Source organism: Neopelma chrysocephalum, unplaced genomic scaffold (assembly GCF_003984885.1).
Source record: "Neopelma chrysocephalum unplaced genomic scaffold, ASM398488v2 Primary Assembly neopelma1_81, whole genome shotgun sequence".
NCBI classification, from domain to species: domain Eukaryota; kingdom Metazoa; phylum Chordata; class Aves; order Passeriformes; family Pipridae; genus Neopelma; species Neopelma chrysocephalum.
The window spans coordinates 4,291,860-4,314,643 of record NW_020897743.1 but is presented as its reverse complement, the minus strand read 5'-3'; the positions used below and the strand labels follow the sequence as shown (position 1 = coordinate 4,314,643).

The 22,784-nt window shown below is 54.0% G+C and overlaps 1 protein-coding gene across 2 annotated transcripts; it reads left to right on the top strand.

Annotated features, from left to right (window-relative positions):
• The first annotated feature begins 88 nt into the window (after window positions 1-88).
• Window positions 89-22,784, top strand: LOC113970997 (disks large homolog 1-like). Of its 2 annotated transcripts, XM_027690456.1 has the most exons (5): window positions 89-163; window positions 2,182-2,313; window positions 10,173-10,321; window positions 11,903-12,058; window positions 21,717-22,784. In XM_027690456.1, the coding sequence occupies exons 1-5, from the start codon at window positions 148-150 to the stop codon at window positions 21,753-21,755; spliced, it is 492 nt and encodes a 163-aa protein (XP_027546257.1). In that variant the 5' UTR covers window positions 89-147; the 3' UTR covers window positions 21,756-22,784. The 2 variants fall into 2 exon arrangements, with proteins under 2 accessions (XP_027546257.1, XP_027546256.1); XM_027690455.1 differs by lacking the exon at window positions 21,717-22,784 and having other exon boundaries at window positions 11,903-12,843.

The window sequence follows — 22,784 nt, the reverse complement described above, 5'->3', positions numbered from 1 at the left end:
AAAAAAAAAAAAAAAAAAAAAAAAAAAAAAAAAAAAAAAAAGGGGGATACAGCCCGGCCGGTCCCTGCGGGGCGGGGCGGGGCGGGCGGCGGCTCGGCCGCTCTCGGGCTGGCACCGAGCGGAGCGGCCGTCGGCCACGGCGGAGCGATGATCCGCCGGGAAGGTAAGGAGGGCACTGACCGGACCGGCCCTGCCCTGCCCTCCCCTGCCCGCCGCGCCGGGCACCGCGCCCCCCGCGCTCAACAAGTGTCCGCCCCGCCGGTGCCGGCGCTGGGACCGCGCCCGGTGCTCCGCGCCCCTGCCGGGCAGCTCCCGCCCTCGCTCCCCGCTGCGGGCGGCCGTGCAAGCCAGGGGTTAAGAGCCGAGGACGGGGCGCCCTCGCTTCACGCCCTCCTCGGGCTGTGGACGTGTCCCCGTGGCTCGGAGCGGGTGACCGTGGGATGCTGCACTCTCACAGCCCTTGGGTGCTGCGGGGAGGAGGGTGGGCGTGGAGGTGTGGGTCCTGCGAGGAGGGATCTTCTGTAAGTGGGACTTGAATGCACCTTGAGGCATAGTGAGATGGGCCCTGGACAACACGTGCTCTTTCTTGGGTGCTGTAAGAAGGTTCCTCCGGTCTCACCCCTATGCCAGGTGCACAGCACTTCCCCAGGTTTGGTTGTCCAGAGCCAGTGCTCCCCTGCTCCAGCCAGCTGTCACCCAGTGCTGGTGTCCAGCAGCACAGAAGTCAGCGTAGGGTGCGTGCTGCTCTTTCTGCACAGCCTGGACTGGGGTGGGAAGTTCACACCAGGTTCGCAGTCTTTGTGACCTGATGTGGTGGCCCCGGTTTTTCATCTGTTTCTTTAGCTTTTGCAAATAAGGTCAGGAATGACCAGGCAAAGATATCTCAGTCCTGATCATGGGATGCTGGGCAGTGTCTGAAGCCACTGTCTTATCTTGCAGAAAAGGAAGCTCTTAGTGATAGCACAGGGCTAGGATCCCCATAAAGCTTAGGGAAGTCCCTGCTTTTCATGGAGCCCAGCTCTGAGTCGGAGCTATTCACGCTTCCCCACACTCCTTTCCTTGTTCTGCTCCCACGATGAGTCACTGTGGGCTGGGGACACAGGCAGGAGGACCCCCTTTCCCTTTCGGCCGAGGAGGAGCTGGGAGTCTGGGCGAGCTGGGATACCAGGTGGCACACACCCTAGCAGACACAGGCCCCCTTGTCTGATGACCTGAATTCTCTGCCAAGAGCCCTGTGATGAGCAGGGTCATCCTTTCTGCATGAGTTCCTGGCTTAAAAGATGAGTCTCCAGCAGTGGCAGGACAGCTTCTCTGCCTCCTCACACAGACGCTCTTTGTCTGCAGGCTGCCTGGGTGACAAAGGGAAATATCCACTGATAGGGCTGGGACAGTCTCAAGGTCCACAGGAGCTCCCCACCTGCCTGAGATGTGGGTCACATCTGAGGTTTGGGCTGCACTGGCAGCTCTGGCTGCCTGCCTAGAGAAGCATGGAGGTGTCCAGGCACAGAGATCACAGCTCCACTATTTCAGGTCCAGGGTTTTCACATAGCTATGGGAGCCCAGTCTTTAACCAAAGCATTGCTTCGTGGCAGCCTCCAGCTCCCCTCCTGGCCAGCATCTCCTTTGACCCCAAGGCATCGTGTTCCTTTCCCACTTGTCTCCTGCTGACCCACAGCTGCTTGCTGCGTTGAGCAATTCTTGAGCTTCATCCTGTAGAAACCCAAGTTTCGCCACTCATGGAGCTGAGCTGTTTGCACTATGTGAATGGGCCCACACTCAGCGTTGCTGCAGCCATCTGGCCCCATGTGGGAGACTGCAGCTCCTGCAGTAGTATTCATAGCCCTGTGCAACCTGGATGTGTCCAGCTCCTGAATGGCTTCTCTGCCTGGGAGGTGGCAGAGGTGTTCAGGCTGCCCAGTGCCACAGGGTTCAGAGGTGAACAGACCTGATTTTAGCCCCTGATTTTCAGGGTTTTTGGCAGAAACACCTCCCCTCCAGCCCCTGCACCTCTCAGCAGGGTTAGCTCATCCTGGTGTGAGTGAGGAGGCTGCTTCTGTGGCTGTCTGATTCTTAAAAATCCAAACTGGAAGGCAACTGGAGGCGTTATTCAAGCCTGCACTTGAGCCTTCCCTTAACATTCTTCAGTGTTAATGCCTTGTTATTCCTGTGTCATCTCTGCAGACACTGAACGGGCAGTGGAAATTCTGACCAGATACCAAAGCACCTTGCGGTCCCCGGAGGAGCAGGAGCTAAAAGCCTCCATTGGAAAAGTCTCGCACATCTTCCAAAGTGAACTCTTCCAGGCTCTGCTGGGTAAGCTCCTGCCTCGCAGTCCCTGTGGCTTTGTGGTTAGCGGGGCCTCCCAGGGGCCTGATCCTGCACAGGTGCCTGGCACTGACCAGACAGGGCACATCCTGTGCAAAGACATGGCACGTGATTCCAGGGAGCTGGGCTGTCTTTTCCCTCCAGGACTTGGGCAGGAGATACCGGGGGTCAGGGCTGCAGTCGCTGGGTGTTTGTGATGCGATTCCTCAGTTGGGTGATTAAAGACAAAGGGTAAACCCTTCTTCATCTGGTCATGCCAGATCTATCCAGCACCTGCTAAAGGATCCTGCCATGCTATGAGCACCCTCTGTACAGTGCAGGCCTGGTGTATCCGCAGCCACCGCTGGGTTTCCAGTTCTGCTGCCGTACAAGGACACCCCACCCCAGCCTCATCACAACCTGCTGCTTTCCACTCCTGCTGCCAAATTGAAGGGAAACTAAATTTTTCTATCTTTAAGAGAGAATCCACATGTATCCAAGCTCCTTTGGGGTATTCTGGCCTTTTTCGCACTTAGACACACAAGCACTTGTGAGAAACACACTGTTCCACCAGCTCCATTTCACACAAGAAATAGACTTGACAGCAAGGCTCATCTTGGGGCTGGACACCAGAAAATGGCATTTTTAGCACTGTATAAAGTTCTCCATGTAGATTTAGACAAATACAGCTGGAGTCTTGCTGGACTTTGCAGCTTCTCTGTGCAAGACACAGGGCTATCTTGCTGATAAGAGCATTTGAAAATGCCCTTTCTTTGCAAAGTGTTTTTTTAAGGAAAACAAAATTCAATGGGTTTGGACTCTGAAGCTGCTTGACTCCATTCCCTGCTAAATCAGACCAAATCCTGGCTGTGATGGTTGACTTAGAGCACTAATTTCGGAGTTAATCCCAGAGAACCATTTGCAGAAGCAGCAGTGTGTGGAGAGGGGCAGGAGCTCCCACTCAGCTCCTCTCCTTAAGTTCTATTCGCTGTGGGCCTCAGGAAACACATGCAGCCCTGGTGGTTTCTTTTCCTGGGTCTACTGGGAGAGAAGCTTGGTTTTTCTGGTGGGAAGGAAGGGAAAGCACCCCAAAGGCTCTGCACTCTTAGAGGGAGTCCCAGTCCCCAGGGTGCAGAGGTGCACATGTGGTGTGTGGCTCATTCTCAGTGCATTTTGACCCAAGGCTATCACAGCCCTGGTGCTCCCCCTCACCGCCTGTCTTGTCTCTTGCCAGCTCTCACCTTTTCTTCACACCTCTGCAGCCAGAGACCCACTTCTGTGCCTGCAGAGATGTGAGTTGCCAGCAGCTCCTCTGTGCTTCAGGTTTTCCATTGAAGATGAAATTGAGTGGTGTGTCTTGAGCTATTTTATTCTTTCCTTTCTTCTTTCTTGCTGTTGGAGCATCACCTCGAGGCCTTCAGTCCCAGCATGTCCTTTTGAAGGTCTTGTGCTGGAATGTCTGTGCCAGCAGAGACACGTGGCTAGGGAGGCCTCCCCGGGGCAGGTGGGCCCCCACGCTGAAGGGACCAGTGTGCATCTCCTTTCTTGATTCTTAATTTATACAACCCGTTCTCTAAATGGTCCCCAGCCCACGATTTGCCCCACCCTGGAGGCGGTGAACCCAAGCAGGGCTGTGATCGCCTCGGCAAACCTGACACGAACCCAACACCCCTGGCTGCTTTTGTGTGCTCTGCCAGTCCTCCCTGGGGCTGTGTGAAGGCAGTGAAGCAGCTTTCCCGAGGCCCAGGGCTGTTGATATTAGTGCAGAAGTGTTGTGGAGAGAGTGTAGCTGCAGAGAACACGTCTGCACACGCGCCGAGCCGGCTGCAGCTGCACGCTGGCAGGCGGATGCTGCACAGAGCTCCCAGCTCCCTGCTCTCAACCCTCTGTCTTGGTGCCCTGTCAGCGCTGGCACGAGGGAGTGTCGGGAGTGTCGCTTGATTTGCTGGTGACCTTTTCAACTGGTTTAACAGGATATTAATTCCCCGTGCCAGAGCGAGCTTTCTCTAGATGTGTTTACCTAAACTAGGAATTTGCATTAATTACTTCCGCCCCCTCCCCCCTGCTTCCCTTGGAGTAGGTTTGTGAATTCCTCTGTCCCAGCATGGACATTGTGTCTGGCTGCAGTGCTTGCTGTGACCACACACAGCTGGCACGCACTGGGTTGCCTCATGTCCACGGTCCAGACCCCCTGGAGCACAGTGACAGCTCTGGAAGGGTGATAGGACATTTCTATTTTATTTGCTTTTCACCCCTCCTTTTCCCAGTGGGCTGCTGTGTCTCTGACTGAAGTTTCTCCGAGTCACAGCGCTGGTGCAGTGTTTATCTGAGGGAGGAGGATTTGCAGAAGAGCCACAGATACACCTCTCAGTGCAGAGGCTCCCATCTCACTGCCCCACACCATGCCAGATGCTTCTGGCTCTGGAGAGGCCTTAGCCTCCTCTTGCAGCCTTTCAGCAACAAGGCCCTGCTTTTTTTCAACCCCTGGGGATGATGAATGTGTGAGCATAGTCTATCCCTGTCCTCAGGTCATCTGCTCCTGCAGGTAATGCTTTCCTAAGGCATGCATTGGCTGGCTGGAGTTTGAGCATCAAAATGCATTAGAGCTACCAGAAGTGAAAAATATCTTGGAGTTTGCCAAGTTGGTCCATATGAAAAATGCCAGGGATATGACTTTCCATGTAATTTTTTTTCAAGAATAATCTGGTTTTGGGACTCTAGAAATCCCGGGGGAGGATCTGCTGGGATGTTCAGATAAAGTTTGTGTTGTGTCCAGGATGCATCTGTGTAGTGCTGGATGTGTCTGTTACTGTGATCGTGCGTGGTGTTGCTCTGCACATGCACCATGTTCTGCCAGAGCACAGGACAGCCCCTTAAATCCTTGTGACCACCTCCCTGTCCCTGGAGCTGCCCATGCCTGGGGCACACTGACTCTGCCAGGACTGCTCCTGTCCCGGCGGGTGCCGCGGCTGGCTCGGCACGGCACAGCGATGCGGGAGCTGCTCTGCGCTGGAATGTGCCAAACCCTGCTCCGCACAAAAGAAATTCCTTGGCTGCTCGGAGGGAAAACAGGCTGTGCTGGCTCCCTTCTCCTGGCCCCTCTCTCCCCGTGTCTGAGGCTGTGGAGCCAAGTGCGTGACTTGCAGGGAAACAGCCCAGCTAAAGGGCGATCGAGGAGCCTGGACTGGCGTGACGGTGGCCCTGCTTTTCCTTTGCTACTGGGAGCCCCTCAGGGAGATGCTTGGTCTTCTCTCCTGGAGAGGAGGATGGGTCTCGCACACAAGAGCAGCTCCCTGACCTTTCCTTCCCAGAGCCGGGGCTGAAAGGGGCCGTTGTGCCCTTTGCAGCGGGAGAAGCTGGGTGGACAGGCAGGGTTTGTCTACGTCTGGCCATCCCAGCTGCCAGCAGCCCAAGGGGCCGTGCTCCTCCCAAAAGCCCTCTGGGATTCAGCTCATCTCCTGTACCTGAGCAGTGGCTGGTGCAGACCTCAGTGTTGCTCTGTTGGCTGCTTGGACCCTCAACCCTCCCCTGCGGCTCCTTTTACCCCAGAAAAGGTTCCTCCCAGAGCTGTGGTGAAGGCAGGAGAGGCAGGCAGTGCTTCCCAGGGTGCAAAACTCCTGCCGGGAGTTCAGCTTGCCAGCAGCGCTCCTGGGGATGGTGGTTGTGGCTTCCCTGGGTGGCTGCAGGAGCCAGGGCGGAAAACTGGAGGAATCTGGAGGATTCCCATCGCTGAGGACTCCTCCTCTTTTAGGTTTGCCCATAGCAAGAATAGAAACTTGTAGCTTTCTTGAAAGATCTGCTGTGGCAGGAATCCTCCCTATGGCAGTGGGGCCATGGCTGAGGGTCTGGTGTGAGGCTGAGGTTTCAAGTCTGTGGTGATGCAGCTGGTGCCAGAGCACATGCTGGGGAAGAAATGTCATTTTTTGGAAGTGCATGTGCTGGCACAAGGACGCTGCATTAACCCTCAGATGCTGGTGCTGTAAAATATTTAATGACATTTATTTGATGAATTAACCCCAGGAGGAAATTGTTGGAAAAATTCTAATGTCTGTAAATCTTGAGTTACTTTTCTTTGTTAGATCCAGAATGGATTTACACTGTCATCACACAGAAACTGGGCTGTAAGGCAGAACATGCAGCATCATCTTTTGCTACCACAACATCCTCTTACGGAGGCTTTTCAGGTAGTGCTGCTCTTAAAGAGCACAGGTGAGGCAGATTTGTGTGCAACTTGTGATGCTCGTAAGAAATGAGGGAAGCTGGCATACATTTAAATTATCTTTAATGCCACATGCATGTCTTCTAAAATGCACTTCTGTCACGGCCACGTCCTTTGCTGCCTGAACCCCGTCCACCAACCCTGAAACTCCTCTAATCCCTGGTGCCAGCAACAATTCCCTCTTCTGGCAAGCACCTAAACCGGGCTGAGGGTTTTGGAGGTGGAGAGTGGCTGCTTCAGGGGACAAGTTTTCTGCTCTGCAGGCACCTTGCCAGCTTGGCTGCCCCAGGCTGTGTTCTTGCAGCAGATGGGTGACAAACAGGGATGCCAGCAGCACTGCACCCCCACAGTGGGGCTGTTCAAATCCCATTTTCATTCTTGCAGAGTTTTGTGTGTTCCAAATGCAATCCATGCAGCCAGGAGCCGCTGCTATCCTGTTATGCAATTATTATTTTTATAACCAGAGGGAGAGATGTTTTAGCACAAAAACAAAGTCCAGTTTGTCTGGCTGTGCAGTGACCGCTTGCTGTGACCTCATGTCTGATTTGGGAAGGCTTCAGGGGCTGCCAGCAGCGTGTTCTGCAGCTGGGGGGTTGTGGAGGGGTACCCCAGGTGCAGTGGGTAGATCTGGGGACTCCCACTGCTCCCATCATTGCCAGCTGCCCCATGTCTCCCAGGGCACAGGACAGCAGAGCCTGGCTGGGCTCCCCGTGGGCACCCAGCTTGTCTGCCAGCAGCCGAGATTTATAGCAGCTTTTTCCCTGCAGCTGGGAGGTCACCAGACCAGGCAGCCCCAGGGAGCTGGAAGATGGGGGTTGATGCTGCTCTCATCCCATCTGCAGCATGGATGTGCTGCTGTGGTGATTGGGCATGTGGTTAAGCACAGGGAGAGAGGATGGGCACTTGTGTCTGGGAGTGCCATCCTGCTTTGTGAAAGCATCCCTGGTGCTGTGGGCAGAGTGGGAGCTTCAGACAAAGTTTATTGGAGAAGCCCTCCTTTTGAGTCATGAGGAGCTGAAAGGACCCCCTTGCTTTCTAAACTCCTCAGAGAGGAGCCTGGGTGCAGCTGGATCCAATCTTAGCCCCAGACTTTGTCACTGTTTTATGTCTAAAAGATTATACAGGTGTAATTGAACCTTTATACAACTTTGTCCCGCAGGATTAAGGATGGCCTAATACATTTATATAAATATATTAAATTATTTATTTATGTTGATTACAGTAGTGATGATTAGAAAAGAAAGGCTTAATCAGAATTATTTACTACACAGTATGAATAGCTATAACTATTAGTGTAGTGCACTGCTTGTGAAGCAATATTGGAGCAATTCTATTAAAGCTAGGTAAAAAATTATTAAGTAGAGATTGATGTTACTCACCCATACCAATCACTGTGGGTAAATCTCTTTCACTCAGCCTCAAGGAGTAACCTTGAGGGATGTCCCCATTCAAGGGAAGGATCTTCGCAGACCTTAGGTATGATACAAGTCCTCACTGTGCAAAAGTAGGACTGGCCTTTTATAGTATAAAGTGATTGACTGTCAGTCATTTGCATTTTTCAGATTATGTGTTATCAGCTTTAATCACCAAAACGTGCTTTGTGCTGGAAAAGGTGTGAGCAGCTCTTTTAGTTTCTTCTTCTCGCCACTCCTGACTCTCACTTCCATATCAGAGCCTGCACATTTTTGCTGCTCCCAGATTCAGTCAGGGAGCACTTGTCTTGCATGTCCTTCTGGTGGAGTTTGAGAGTTTGATCAAGCTGGTCTCAGCATTCCTCAGCACTAAGAACAGCAGACCCTCCTCGCTCGATCTTATCATTGCTCAGCAGACCCTCCTTGCTCAGGCCTTCACTGATAAATTGTGAGACAAATTTTGAGCTGCCATATCCACACTTAGGCAGAGCATCCTGCTACACCTGGGAAACAGCCTCAGGCAGTGGTCAGCATGTCCCTGCTCATGCTGCCAAATGCTCACCAGATTTCCTTTGAAAATCTATGTAACGTGGGCATTTAATACCCCGTGGTGCCTTGGTGTGGCACAGCTGCAGGTGAGAAATCACAGACTGAAGGGCTGGTGCAGCCACTTCACCCATGGGCTCCCAGGGAGTGCCATGGGAATGGCCACGTCCCCCTCAAGCTGGGCCCCACTGCTTGCCCTTCAGGTCACTCGCAGAAGAGGAGCTCTCCGGCTTCCTCCACAGCAGACGCAGGTACAGAAAATGAACTCAGGTTCCTGCTGTGGCTTTTCCTGCTCCGAGTGCTTATTTATGTTGCCGTGACTTTTTGGCCCTGCTGACTCTGCCAGGCTTCCTGTTTCCCAGGTGCTTGAAGGGATTTATTACTTTTTTATGGCTTTTGCAAGGCGTTTACCAAACTCTCTTGGCCGACCTTTTGGAGCTTTACCTCTAACCTGGCAGCATTTACCATCCTTTCTGGTTTTCTCATTTAGATGCAGATTCAGCTGTTTAGATGAATGTCTTCTCACTTTCAATAGCGTCCCTTCCCCTGAGGTCGAGCCTTGCTTTCCTCCCTTTTGCCTTTACGGTATCCTTCAGCCAGGCACTGCACGTCTGCTCTGATGTCCCAGTGAGTCTGGATAGGCTCAGAGCCTGCCACAAATTTTTGTAACCCCTTTCAGTTTCTTCATATAAAAGTTTCTCACTTTTGATATAGTTCCCCTTCTGAAATTAAACATTTCTGCAATGGACATATTGGCTTTTGTTGCTCCCATGGAGGTGCTGGCCCTGGAGATGAACTGGGGGCTGCCAGGGGCCAGTGGCTGCTTGAGTGCACAGCAGTGGGGGCTTCCTTAGGGAGGAACAAAGCCCACTGCATCCCTGCTGCTCCCTGGAATCCTCTGTGTGTGACCAGGAGAGGGTAAAATCCTCCTGGAGGGGGTCTGGGCTCCCACAGCCCCTCTGGAGCCACTATGGTTTACAGCAGCAGACTCAGGTCCTTGGAGCCCAGAATGAGGATACCTGACATCTGCTTGTGGCAGTGCACAGGTAAATCATGCCAGGAGGGAAGACAGAATTTATCAGGGAAGGAGCTGGAGATGACACAGCTGTAGTGTAGAGCTGGTACACTGTGAGCCTGCCCTCCTGGTGCCCTGTGCCCTCTGCCTGTACTCCTGGGAAAGGAGCCCTTCCACAAGCCAGGGCTGCTGGGGAGCAGTGATGGGGAGGGAAATGCCCATCCATGTCAGGGCAGAGAGGCAGGCAGGGGCTGCCTGGTGCAGGAGGGTTTTTGGAGCAAAAGGGTAGTGGCACCAATCCTGGGGCTGGCACAGCCTGGCGAGCAGGATGGGGTGAGTTTCGGATTGATGTTGCTGAGCATGGTTTGCTCTTAGACCCTGTGGACTGCGTGGTCATTGCTCCTTGGATATGCCTGTGCCTTCCAGAGCCATGGGGCACTGCCCTCTGAGCCAGGCACCCCTCTACACCTCTTGCCTTCAGAAGGGGTGTGGTGGGCAATGCAGCAAGTGTGGGGAGCCAGCAGAGCCCTCTCCCAGGGTGCCAGCCTCTCACAGAGGGCTCAGACCTATGATGCTCTGGAGGCAGAGTGGGAGGGCACGGGTGCTGCACCACGCACAGGAGCTGGCCTCAGGCTGCCTCCCAGGTCCTGTGGATGTTTCTCGTGCTGTTTTGCAGATATCCATGAATTCTATGATTTCACACTGCGCTCTGCACCCCTGCAATCTCCGAGCCTGGATGCACATCATGGCCCAGCCAGGCAGCAGCATGGGGCCAGCGAGCCCAGCTCTGTGGTGACCCCCGGAGAGCCCCAAAACCTGCCTGAGGTAAGAGCCAAACTCATAATGTTGCGGGGTCAGACTCTGCACACTCCTGCACTGAGAGGAAGGCAAGGAGCACAGGAGGCTGCTGGCCACCACAGCCTGCCCAGCTCTCATCCAGACTGTTTCCACACCTTCTCTGTCATAGCTTGTCTCATTAATGAGGCAACTTCTCTGGTTCACAAGTGTTAATTGAATTACTCCTAACGTGAACAGCTGCAGTTCCAGCTCTGGTTCCTGCTCTGCTGTTGCAGCTGGATTACTTGCTCCTGTCTGACACTGTCTCCCATGGAGGCATTTCAGCTCTCTGATCCAGCCACCTCGCAGGCTGCTTTTGATAAGTGAAGTAGGTTGAGTCCTTTAAGATTCCCTTTTCAGGATTTTTCCCCAGCTCTCAGATAACTTCTGTCTCTCTTATTTGCATTCTTTTTAATTTTCAACAGCCTTTTAAAGGCTGTTCTGGCTAGAGGCTTTTGAAAGATAGAGCACCAGGTGGGGAGGCAGGAATTGAGCAGTAGGGTCTCACTTATCTCAAAGACAACAAGGTAAATAAAATTGCCTTGTGCCTTTGCAGGCCGTCTTCCCATCCCCCTCTCACTGCCTCGTGCCCTGCCAAGGGATGCTGTGGGATCCCCTTGATCTGGGGATCCAGGAACGTTTCTGCAGAAATGCAAAAATCAGGGAAATAATCCTATCAGATAAACACCATTTTCTGCCTCACAGACTGAACTGGCTTTCCATCGTACACCTGGGGGGACACCAAATTTGAGTGTCTCACAAGGAAAATGGAACTGAATGATATTAACTAAGGAAGAACACTTTAAAGGAGTTTGGGGATCAACAATAGGGGCAACAAAAGTGCCCACAATCAGTGCAGGAGATATCTGTGTCCCTCTGACTCAGGAACCATTTTAGTCCCATTTTTTCTTGACCCCCCTCACACTGCCAGTCCCTCTAGTTAAAGGCAAACCTGCAAATCTAGTATGTGTTTATGGATGAATTTTTAGTGATGTTATACCATAGGCAGTGGGATCCTGCTTTGGTTTTTTGGGTGTCCTATAGCCTTGATCCATCCACCTGTGGTGGCAACAGCCACCAGTGCCTCCAGCCAGACCAGTCTGTGAGTCCCCAAGGAAATGTGACAATAAAGAATTTTAAAAATCAATAAAGAATTTTAAAAATCAATTATGTGGAAACAAGCAGGGAAGCAGCCATGGGCCTGGCACAGCTGGTGTGAGGGGTGCCCCTGCTCCCCTCACCGTGCCCTGTCTGCAGTGGGGAGGAGCAAAGCAGCCAGTCTTGGGGCTTCCTTGCACTGAACACAGCCCAAGCCATTGACACCATCAAATCCTTCCTCCTTTCTCCAAAAAAATGTGTTTGAGGCATCTTGTGTTGCTGAAATGTGAAGTGGGACAGCCAGAAAGAAAGCCTGCGGGGGGCAGGGCCAGGCAGGCTGACACCAGCGGTGGGATGCTCACTATGAGCCCCTTGCATGGGGGAAAGCTCCTTTTGGCCCTTCCAGAAGCAGTGGGGGGCCTGAAGGCAGCTGGCCTGCCCTACCCGCATGTACCCCCTGTCTCGTTTCAGGATTCCTCCTGGGACCGCGAGCGGAGGCTTCCCACGGGGAGCGGGGACAGCGCGCCGGGGACTCCGCCACGGCTGGTGAGGGTGACAGCACGGAGGACAGAGGCACCAGCCAGTGTCTGCAGCCTGGTGCTCAGCTCTCACAGCACCCTGCCCCAGGTGAGCCTCCGTGGGCCCCACGCCACATCCCACCCTGCCAGCGGCTGGCACTGAGGGACAGCCCCGGGGCCATCGTGCTCGGAGCGCTGCAGGGATGGTGCTGTGGAGGCGCTTCCCTCCCCTCATGGCCGTTCTGGCGATGCTCACACTAAAAAAATCGAGCAGTCACCTGTGCCAGGGGCTGGACGACCCCGACATCATCCCCTTGCGTTGTTATTTGCCACGGCCCAGTGTCAGCCCTCAGGGCTCGGAGGGCAGGTGGGTATGGCGCAGGAATAAAGAGGCTGCGTGGAGCTGGAAATCCTCCCAGCCCTGTCCCTCTCCCCTCCGGCGCTGGCACGCTCCCACGTTGCAGATTTCCGTATTTTTTTTTTTCTCTGAGCTCTTAAATGGCAGGTCCGTTCCTCAGCTTACCGGGAGCTTTTCTCTGCTGTCTTGTTTACTTGGAAACACCATTTATTTGGATGTGCATCGTAAATCTCGGCTCCCTCCTGGTGCGAGTGCATCGTTTGGGCTACGCATTTGAGGGGAGTTTTAGGGATGAGTGAAGGGCAAAATGCGCTTCTGGGAGGGATGAAGTGGCCAGGATGAATGGAGCTCACCACAGATTTAAAATTATATGAAAATGTTGTTTTCCTTGGCATAGTCTGAAATAATGTTTGTTTGCTAAGCCTAAGTCTTCTTCCAAAGTATTTTAAATACAAAAATTGCACTGCCTCTTTCCTGTCCTTTTTTTAAATGTTTTCCTTCTTATTCTGGACTGCAATAAAATGGGTACCACCCCATTTTTTTCCCTTACTGTTTAATTTCTCCTTTTCCTCTTGCTTCTCTCTACATTTTCCAGCATTCACCACATCTTTACCAGTTTTGGAAGGGTGGGACAGTGGTTTTCTGAACATGACAGGCGGATGAGTTTGGCTGCTTGTTTCCATTTGCCAGTGGGTGGGAACCACCACCACAGGGGAGTCACAGGGCAAAACCCATGAGGGGTGAGAGCCTGAGCAGTTGAAAACAGTCAGATTTTAGGGGATTTTCTTCCTAATTGTCCCAGGCCATGGAGTGCTCTTGCATCTAGCCCCAAATGTTCGGCTGAGTTGCAATGTCTCCTTTAGCAGCAGACACCTCTAGGTTTAATTTTAAGGCTTTGTGCAATGGAGAATCTGCTCTGTCCCTGGCCTGGCTGGCCTGATGGTTATTCACATTAAAAATCTGTACTTTACTGTTAGCCTGGATTTCTCTTGCCTTAGCTCCCAGCACCAGGAAATTTTGCTGCCTTTGTTTGCTAGGATAAAGGACCTTGGCAATCAGAAGTGTTCCCAACATGTAGATATTTATAGATGCGTCTAAGTTCCCTCTTAACTTTCCCTTAGATAAACTAAACAGATTGGCTTCTTCACTCGCTCACTGTGAGGCAGGTTGTTCCAGACCTGAAATAATTCCTGTCATTCTTTTCTGAAGTTTTTTTTTATTTTCAGCCTCCTTCTTTCCCAGCCTGTGTCAATACGGGGCCGGTCCTCGGTGCCAGGCAGTGGTGCTTTTGGGGTCACCCATTTGCAGGAACTGCAGCTGCCAGCCCCGAGCAGGGGGTTACTGCCCTGAGAGGGAGGAAGCAGAGGGGACCTGGGTGGGCTCCATGGGGCTCTGGGAGGACTGTGCTCTGGCAGGGCTCTCATCTGCAGCCTTTTTCATCCCAGAGGATGGTCACTTCACAGAGTGGCTGCAGGCAGAGTAGGGACCTGGAGGTGAAAAGCTGTCAGGATGGTGGTGTTCAGTGCCAGGCTTAGCCATGCCTGTAGTCCTGCCTGAAACTCGGCTTTCTGTGGAGACTCAGAAGCTTTCCTGAAAACTGGAACTAAGCAGTGCTGGAGAGCTGCAGGCGCAAGCACTGCTCCTCTGCAGCAACCCCTGGGCTGGAATATGGGGTCCTTTAACATGGTGGTGAGTCTTTCCTCAAGATGTCATCTTCATTGCTGAACACAGGCCTTGCCCTGGTGAAGGGGGAGCATTTCCAGCAGTCCCCCATGCCAGCAGGTTGGAGACCATGCCACGGGAGCAGCCGTGCCTGGGGTCAGGCTGTGCTGATCCACCGCAGCACAGGCCCTGTTTCTCACCCCTCACTCCTACACGAAGGCACTGAGGACACCTCAGCTCCTGCCAGCATCACCTCTCATGTCAGTTCTCAACAGCCCCAGCATGCAGGACAGCGTCAGGGCTGGATAACACCTACACACCCAGTGCCTGTCAAGCTCCATGGGGACTTGTTGCTTTCCAGCCTCCGATGCTTGCTTTTTGCCACTGGCATTTCCAAAGCGGGTTTCAGAAAAACACCTGAGATAAGGCAAATGGCACTTGGAAGAACCAGAGAAGCTTTCATAATAGGCAATATTTAATGCTAGAGCAGGGGAGCACCAGCTGCAGGGCAGAGCAGCTGCCTCCCTGGTGCTATCAGCCCAGGAACAAGAGCTGTAGTGGACACCCTGCCACTGATAAAAGGCAAGATGATGAACTGGCTTGTCCTGCCTGAAGTAAGTGCAATGCTCTTATTGCATCCGTTGATGTAAATAAGTTTTATGCTGTCCTGGCTTTTTCCTCTCCCCTGCCCTCAGGTCTCCCCTGCAGTGTTAGCAGAGCAAAAGCCACCTTAACCTGCTTTAGCCAGGAAGATGCACGACAAATAAATTGCCTCTCTGCACAAATGCTTCCAGGAACAGGAAATTTCTGCTTGCTGGCAAGGATATGGGTGTGCTCTGAGTAGCCCTGCAGTGTGCAAATGGCTGCTACAGAGGAAGTGGTGCCGGTAAATACAGCAACAACATGTGCTTCCTGTCGAGGCTTAGGGGCTGAAACCATCCCTCCAAGGGAAGGTGGATGTTCAGCCCTCAACAGGGCAGGAGCAAAGGGACTTTGCCAGCTAAAATGCCCTGTTGAGGCACACACAGGCACAATCCTACCTGAGCTCTGGGGCTTGTGGAGTTTTATTTGCCGAATCCTTCATTTCAACCTTTTCCTGAGCTTTGTGGTTGCCTTAGCAGGGCTGCTCGAGGCTTGTGTGTGTCTGCAGCGGGAAGACTCAGGAGGATGCTCCTGGGGCCGATGCCACTCGCCTGTGCTCACAGGCTGGCAAGGCTGCAGCTCTCGGAGAGAGCAGAGCAGCCAGCAGAGAGCAGCCAGCTCTCTGTGCAGAGAGCAGCCAGCTGGAAAGATAAATGAAAGGGGAACAATGCCGCTGATGAGTAGAGCTGTGCGCCTGCGAGGAAGCGCCGCTCTTCTTCCCTGCCACCCTCTCCTGCTTCCCAGCACGGCTCTGCAGCCACTCTGACTTCATCCCTGTCATCGCGCCAGGGCGGTGCCGCCCCTCCCGCCTTCTCCTGCCCGTGCATCCCCTCCCACCTGCCGAAGGGTTTGTTGCTTTGCTGGCCGACACCAACGCCAGAGTTCTGTCCTTGCTCAGCCCTGCAGCTGACGCTGAGCAACAGCAGGTCAATGTGATGGAGAGTACGAGCGAGACTCCTTCAGAGGACAGACACCGCGTGTGTGCTCTGAGATCACTGGCGAACAGGAAACCTTGCTGGCAGGGGCCGCTGCTGCTCCCACAGCCTGTGGGTGTGTGGGGATGCTGTGAGCATGAGAGGTGCACTCTGTGCTTTAGCCCTGCTGGGCCGAGGCCAAAAATGTCCCACTCCACTCCCTGTGTCCCAGGGAGGACACAGCCCTGGAAGAAATGCCCTGGGCATTGTGTTAGGAGCGCTCCCTGCTGCACGTGCTGCTGAAGAAGAGGCATCAGTCTGCCCTATAACCCACAGCTCAAGAGCCGAACAGGTCCGTGGAGCTCCCTGGGGAACGTGGCAGAGAAAGGCAAGCTCTGCCGCCGGCGTGGCGACCGGCTGTCTGCTTCCGCCGTCCTTCTCTCGAGTGCTTTTTCCGCTTTCCCGATATGCCTTTGGCCGAAGAGAAGGGCGTTTCCATGCTCTGCACCTTTGCCTGGCAGGAGCGGCGGGTCAGGATGAGCCCAGCGTGCGGCAGATGCTGCAGCTGCAGAGACGCCTGAGCTGTGAGCTCCCCACTCCCCTGCCTCGGCTGCAGCCCCACCACTCTCTGTTTTCTCTGCGAGGTGTGTGAGAGGGGGAGCACCAAGGAGCTGTTTGCTGTTGCATGGAGCATCGGGGAAATTAAGCTGATCCTTGTTGTGGTGAATGTCTGACGCTGAATGCAGCCCCACTAAGAAGCCCCCTGTCAGGTTGCTTGGTTGCACGTGCCCTGCTGTCCTCACCACCCCGTGTCCTCTCTGTGGGCTGACTGGGCAGGCAGCTGAAGCCATTGCTGCAGGCCAGACTGACCACTGCTTTGTCTCAACCTGAGCCTGGCAACATCAGCCCTGCAGCCCCACAATCCTGGGAAGTGGCTAATGCTTAAGGAATGGGAACACAGAAGTAACCAGCTCCCGGGGAAACTCCCCCCTCCCCGTTGCATCCCCATGCAAGTCTGAGAGCATGTTTATTTTAGGAGAAGCAGAGAAGAAAAGCAGCAACCCACAGCCCAGAGGCCCCGGCTGCTGCCCCAGAGTCACTTGAGCCACTTTGTGCCTGGAGGTCGCCCCAGGGCATTCAGATGCTCTCCAGCAATTTTGTGTTTTGACATTGTAGACATAGGCTCCAAAGTGCTGAACCCAAGAGGGTGTCTGTCTGCAGTAACACACACAGATTGAACACACATCAGCCCTGCACAGCACAGGCACCCAGCTGGGCAGCTGGCTGCCCGTGTCCCACTGATGCTGCTGCTCAAAGGGGGGGTCAGCAAGGGCTGTGTCAGTAAGAGCTGTCACTTTGGTGGACATTTTGGGGTTGAACGGCCTCAGCTTTACTAGAGGCTCTTGCTATTCCTGCTGCAGAGATGAACATGCTTAGACTTCAGTTCTCCCACTTCAATGTACAGCTTCAGCAAAGTATGAAGAAGTCAGTAGAGCCACCAGGCTGTCAAAACAAAATCTCATGCATGGCCACCTACTGCTACTCTACTTGGGGGCTTTTCATCTAAAACCAGCGGCTAAAGGAAGATCTTTGGCAGACACAAAGGTGTTTCTGGCTGCATAGGAAGGCCTTGCTGGACATGGGACTATTGGTCTCTCCATTCATCAAAGTCATTCTCCCTGTTTTGAAGTTATTTTGATGGTGTGAGTGCATGCAGCACTCTCCATGCAGTGGCAGAAAGGGAACAGTGAGGAAGAGGCTCTGGGAAGCCACAGGCAGCCGTGCTCCAGAGTCATCCAGACAAACTGGAGTCCATTTGTTCTCTCTCCAGTTTAATGCTTCAGCTCTGTTTGCCTTCATCTCCTGTCTGTGCCTGCCCATCCGCACGGGAGCACAGCTGCAGGAGCAACTTTCATGCCGAGATTCACACTGATGGGTTTCATGTGTAACTGTAAAAACAAGAGCCAAGACCATTCACAGGCATCTCCAGCAGGATGGGCTCTGATCAGGGGCCAGCCTCATCAGTGTCTTGGCCAGGAGCTCCATGAGCCACTGCATTGTCCCTGCTGGGTCTCTGTCTGCTTTGTTTACCGAGTTTACAAGATGAGCCGGTGCAGGGTCTGCACAGCACCTCCCAGGTTCCTCCTTTCCTGCTTTGCCTTGTCAGGTGACTGACCACATTCCTGCAGCAACCAAAGTGAAGCCCTGGAGACCGTCTCCTGTAGCACAAACCCACCAAGGGCTCCCAAATGCGGAGCCTCCATACCCACAGCCTGGGTATGTCCTCTACCTGCCACCCTGTCCTCTACCCATCCACACTCCACTCCCCCTCTTAGCCACCCCAGCACCTCAGAAGGGTGGGGACAATTCGCCCGGGCTGCATTTCTGCGAAACAAACAGGCTCTCCTCGCCATTTTTTAAAGAAACAAACCAAGCTTGAAGGCAGAGCCTGGCAGGCCAGCTGCTTTCTATCTGGAGTGCTGGAGCTGGGGGAATGTCACTGCATCTTAATGGCATGAGGCTGGACAGAGATCAGGATTCTGGTGGCAGAGGCAGTACTAGCACTGTTAAAAATAGAGCAGCCACGATAACTGCTCATGAAGGTTTATAGTCTTTAGGATTTGGAGGATCAGTATCAAGCTACGCTGAGAGATGCATTATCCTCGGCATTGGTAGGAGCTGGGGGAAGTGCAGGGGGAGGACAGTAACTGAGTGTGGGTTTGGAAATCATCCCTCTTGTGAATCCAAGGGTGAGTCCTTGGAAAGGTGCTCTCTGCTGTGTCCTGGCTCCTCTGGCTTTGCCCTGCCTGCTCTGGGGGTTCAGGCTGTGCATGGATGCATCAGTGCCAGCATTTGGAGCCAATCTCATGCCCTGTTGCAGGAAGAGAGGGTTTGCCCCAGGGCAGCAGCTGCCTGAGCCCTGCAGCCTGCAGGTACAAAGCACCTTGCAGGAGTCTCGCTGGCATTGCACCTAAAAATTATTCCAAGTATTCAGCCTCAGGCAAAGGCCTCCTGCAGTCTGTGGCCTGGATAGCTCTTGGGGCTGGCACTGCTCAGGTACACCAGGGCCTGTGCCCAAAGCCCTGGCACAGAGACCATCCTGCCTGGCTGACATTACTTGTCCAGCCTCACAACCAGCTTCCCACCTGCACGTGTCCAGGAAACATGGCAATGTCCTGCCAGGCTGTTCCCCCCCTTTCAAAGGGTATTTTTAGATCTGATCATTTCACAGCCTGGGCTACAGCAGACTGCGGGAGGAGCTGAGGCAGAGCAAGGAGGGGGCACTGCACTGCAGTGCAAGGGGAGACCAGGCTGGACCTGGAGCTGGGTTTATTGCTGAAGCCAGGGGCAAGCTCTGCACGCTGCCTCACGTGTGTATTGCAGTCCCATTGCTGCACTGTTCATTCCCTCCCCCTTGGCAGGTACCACATAGCTCTTCCCCCTCTGTGCAGGGGTAGATTTTGCACAGCTGAATCTCACGGGGTGTTTTTGCAGGGAGGTTTCGTAAGCTTTAGGGTTCTGGGGCTGTGGGAGCGCTCCCACATTCCTCATCTGTTCCAAAACAAGAGCAGGGTGATGAAACCACTCTCCCAGCTGCCTGCTCTCCCTGCACCATGGCTTGGCAGCTCATGGCCTTTGGGGGAAACTCAGCCCAGCTGTGTGCTTTGGCCAGCATGGATGTCCAATCCCTGGGACCTGACCATCCCATGTCCAAGCCAAGCCCTGAAGCCAGGGTGAGGGAAACGGCACCTCATCCGTCATCATCCATCCTCTGGGGCTTGTGTTGCTAGTGTGTCACTCTTAAGGAACGTATGGGTGTGCCTGTGTCTCAGGAACTCCTCATGTGGCGGCTGGGAGCCGCTTTGAAGGTCACCTCGGGGCTTCCGAAGCGGTGCTGTCTTGTGTCGTGGCGGGGGCGGGCGGGTGGGGACGGTGCGCCTTTAAGAGAGACCCGTGCTCCGGCTGCGGCCCCGCAGCGCGCTCGCTGATTGGCCGAGCGGAGCGGGGGCGGGGCCACCCATTCACAAAATTCGAGCAGCGCTTTCTCCCTTAAAGGGGCAGGGCCGGGCCGGCCAGACCCACCTCCCCTTCGCCGCGGCTGCCCGGGGCTCCCAAGGACACCAGCGTTCGTTTTGCTCCCCGCGGTTGGGTGGGTTTCCCTGCCAGAAAGCGTGTTCTGGGGCAGCACTGCGCCGATGAGGCACCGGTATCCCCATGGCTGCGGGTGGTGGGAGCTGCTGAATGGGCTTTGCTCGGTCTGGAAGGGGCAGATTGGAGCAGGGCTGGCCAGGCAAAAGAGCTCCCCTTCTCGTCCTCCATGCAGGTGGGAATAATCGAGGAAAGGATAACCCTTCCTGGGCCCTGGATATGGGGAAAGGTCCCTCTGGGCAGATCTGTGTTGCCCAGGGCATCCCCAGTTCTGGGCAGGGTGGTGCTGAGCCCTTGCTTTCAGAGCCACATATTGATCCACTCTGAGGATGGTTCTGGTTCCTTCAGGGATGGCTCCTGGTGAGGAGCCCCAGAGAGTCAACTTGTGGGGCTTTGTGGCCCCAAGGTCACATTGGCTTATGCAGAGCCAGCCAGGAGATCTGTGACAGCCTTGTAGAGCCCAAGTGGGGTGTGTTTGGCTCCCACTAGCTCTGAGTGTGTGTAAGCACACCCAGGGACAGCTTGGGACTAGTGAAAGATGCCGGGGAAAAGGATGTCTGGTGGGGTCACACTAGGCACAACCAGCTGGAGATCAAGGTTCAGGACAAAAAAAACCAGCAACTGATTCTCTTAAAGACATGAGATGCAAATGCTCTGACTCTGGCTTGGACTGGTGAAGTTGTGCCCTGGTCACATTGTCAAACCTTTCCTATCCTCCATCAGGCTGGAGATGTGCTTCAGTCCAAAGGAAGTGAGGCACACACAAGGAGTGGGCACCCACAGACCACAAGGCACATCAGTGCTGTAATTGCTGTGCCCAAACAGCAGCAAGGCTCTCCCCTTACACGGAGAGAGGGGCCCAAAGGCAGCCCACAGACAGCCCATGCTTCCAGAACAAGGCAGGAGCATCTCTGCCAGGTCATGGGGAGAGCAACTGTGGGCATTGTGAGGTTGTCAGGAATTCTGCTGCGGTTGATTGCTATTAAATAGAGCCTCCAGGCTCTCCTCTGCAGGAAGGGAGCCTGGGCTCTGCTGAAGGGACCTGCTTCAGGTCTCCCTCACCCCTCTACCCCACCAGCACAGCCATGGAAGACATTTAGTTGGCCATGATATCCATTGCAGAAACCACCCGATGGTGTTTATTGAAGATCCTCGTACCATCCTGCTACAAGCAAGGATACAGGAACTGGGCAAGGTATCAGAGATCATTAATAGAATGGAAATAGGTTTGCCCTGGAGGAGAATAATTTGTTGGGCATGTGCCCTGAAAGTGCTGAGAGCTATTGGTCCCTTGGTATGCCTGGTTATTATTATCCCAGCTGCGCATTTCTCAGCGTGAATCGCTGCTGGTGGCAGGAAGGAACAGCCACAGAGTGAGATGTTTGTTAACCTGCCCCTTCCCACTCACCTGTGACTGTGCAAAGCCTCCAATGCTCACTGGAACCTCCAGCCCTGTTTGCTCAGGAGCTGTGCAGCCTCTACAGAGCGACTCTTCCAAGTTCCGTTTGACAAGCCCCAGACACAGCAAATTGCAAATCCCTGCAGGATGAGGTCTGTGGTAGTGCTAAGGAACTGACTGACAGACTGAGCCAAGTTCAGCTGGTTCCTCTCTTTGCTGCTCACCTCTCCACTGCCTGCCCTCCCAGATACATTGCCCTGCCTCTGCTCCCTGTTCTCAGCTGGGTGGCTGCAGATCCTGGTGCCTCCCTGTGCCATATGTCTTGGGCAGCTTTTTGCAGGCGCTTGTGGTTGAAAAACATACCTTCCCCATGCAAAACTGTCCTACACTTCCTCCCCCCAGCATTATAAAGATTCCCTGTCTGCACCCAGCCTCAGAGCTAATGCATGGCTTTGGTTCCCCTGGCAGGACCCAACCTCTCTTGGGCGAAAGTCAGGGAGCAGCGTGGCAGCGCTCACATGACTGTTGTTTCTGCACGGAGCTGGCTGCCTTCAGCCTGCCCTGTCTTCTGCTCCTAGAGAGGCTGTGGGTGCAAGAAACCCCCAGCTCCTGGTTCCTCACACTTGCCTTCCTCTTCCCGCAGGACTTCATGCGAGAGGAAGGAAGCGACAACAGGGGCTGAAATGCCGGCGACACCGGATAAAACGTAGCTCCGTGCCGCCCTCGTGCCTTGTAAATAGCATCATCTCCGGGGATTTCTTGACACTTTGCCGAAATTAGCTCCTGTAAAAAGAGCATCTGCCAAAGCTGAATTTAAATAAGACGGGGAGAGTTCTGGTAGGAAGAGAACAGAGGATGAGAGAGCTCTTGGTTTCCTCAAATCACTTCCCTCCGTGAAGGCACCTGCCTGGAAGTCAGCTCCCAGCTCCTTTAGCTCTGCTCAGTGCCCATATCACTGCAGTGAGATGCCCACAGATGCCTGACTGTGCTGGGCACTGTGCCTGCCCAGCTAGACCCAGGTCTGGGCACCCCAGTGTAGGTGCCCACACCTCTTGGTCTCCGGAAGAGCCACTCCCAGTAGCCAAAATGCCACTACTCACTAAATCAAGCTGGAGAAGTACAGGATACAGATGCCCCTGGCCAGCCAGCCCTGGCCTCCTCTTGAGCTTGATAAGGTGTTCCCAACCCTGTGCAGCATTAGGGAATGTTGCAAGCAGGTGGCAGCAACCAGGGATTATTTCTTTCCTTTAAACTGAGGCTAGCAGGCAGCACAAGCAGTTCATTACAAAGGAATAGGAATTAATTCTTGTGGCAGCTAAAATGGGACATGTGGGTTTTTGGGAGGGGACATGCAAGAGGTACAGAAGGGCTCTGTCATAGCTGCAGCAGCTGAGGCTCAAGGCCCCTCTGTTTGCAGGTGCGATGAGGCACTAACAGATAGGAGAGCGGGGGAAAGCAGCAGAATGTTTTAGATCACGGAGCTGTCCCTGAGTTTCCAAGCTGGCAAGTGGAGTGGGGTGGAGGCAGTGATACTGGCACCCCAGGGCTGGTAGGGAGGGTGTTTCCCATGTAGGGTTGCCCATGGCAGTCCCTCAGAGGGGCTGCCGGAGACCGAGCATGGAGGGGACCAGATATTTTCCTTGTGGAGGATGCACACAAAAAAAAACTGGGAGGGAAAAAATCAAATGTTTATTGTTCACTCGGCTCCTTA

What these genes read in the sequence shown, in the direction of transcription:
- LOC113970997 (XM_027690455.1), top strand. An exon ending in ACTCTTCCAGGCTCTGCTGG is followed by an intron (nt 2,314 to 10,172) that starts GTAAGCTCCTGC and finishes GCTGTTTTGCAG; the next exon opens with ATATCCATGAATTCTATGAT. An exon ending in AGCCCCAAAACCTGCCTGAG is followed by an intron (nt 10,322 to 11,902) that starts GTAAGAGCCAAA and finishes GTCTCGTTTCAG; the next exon opens with GATTCCTCCTGGGACCGCGA.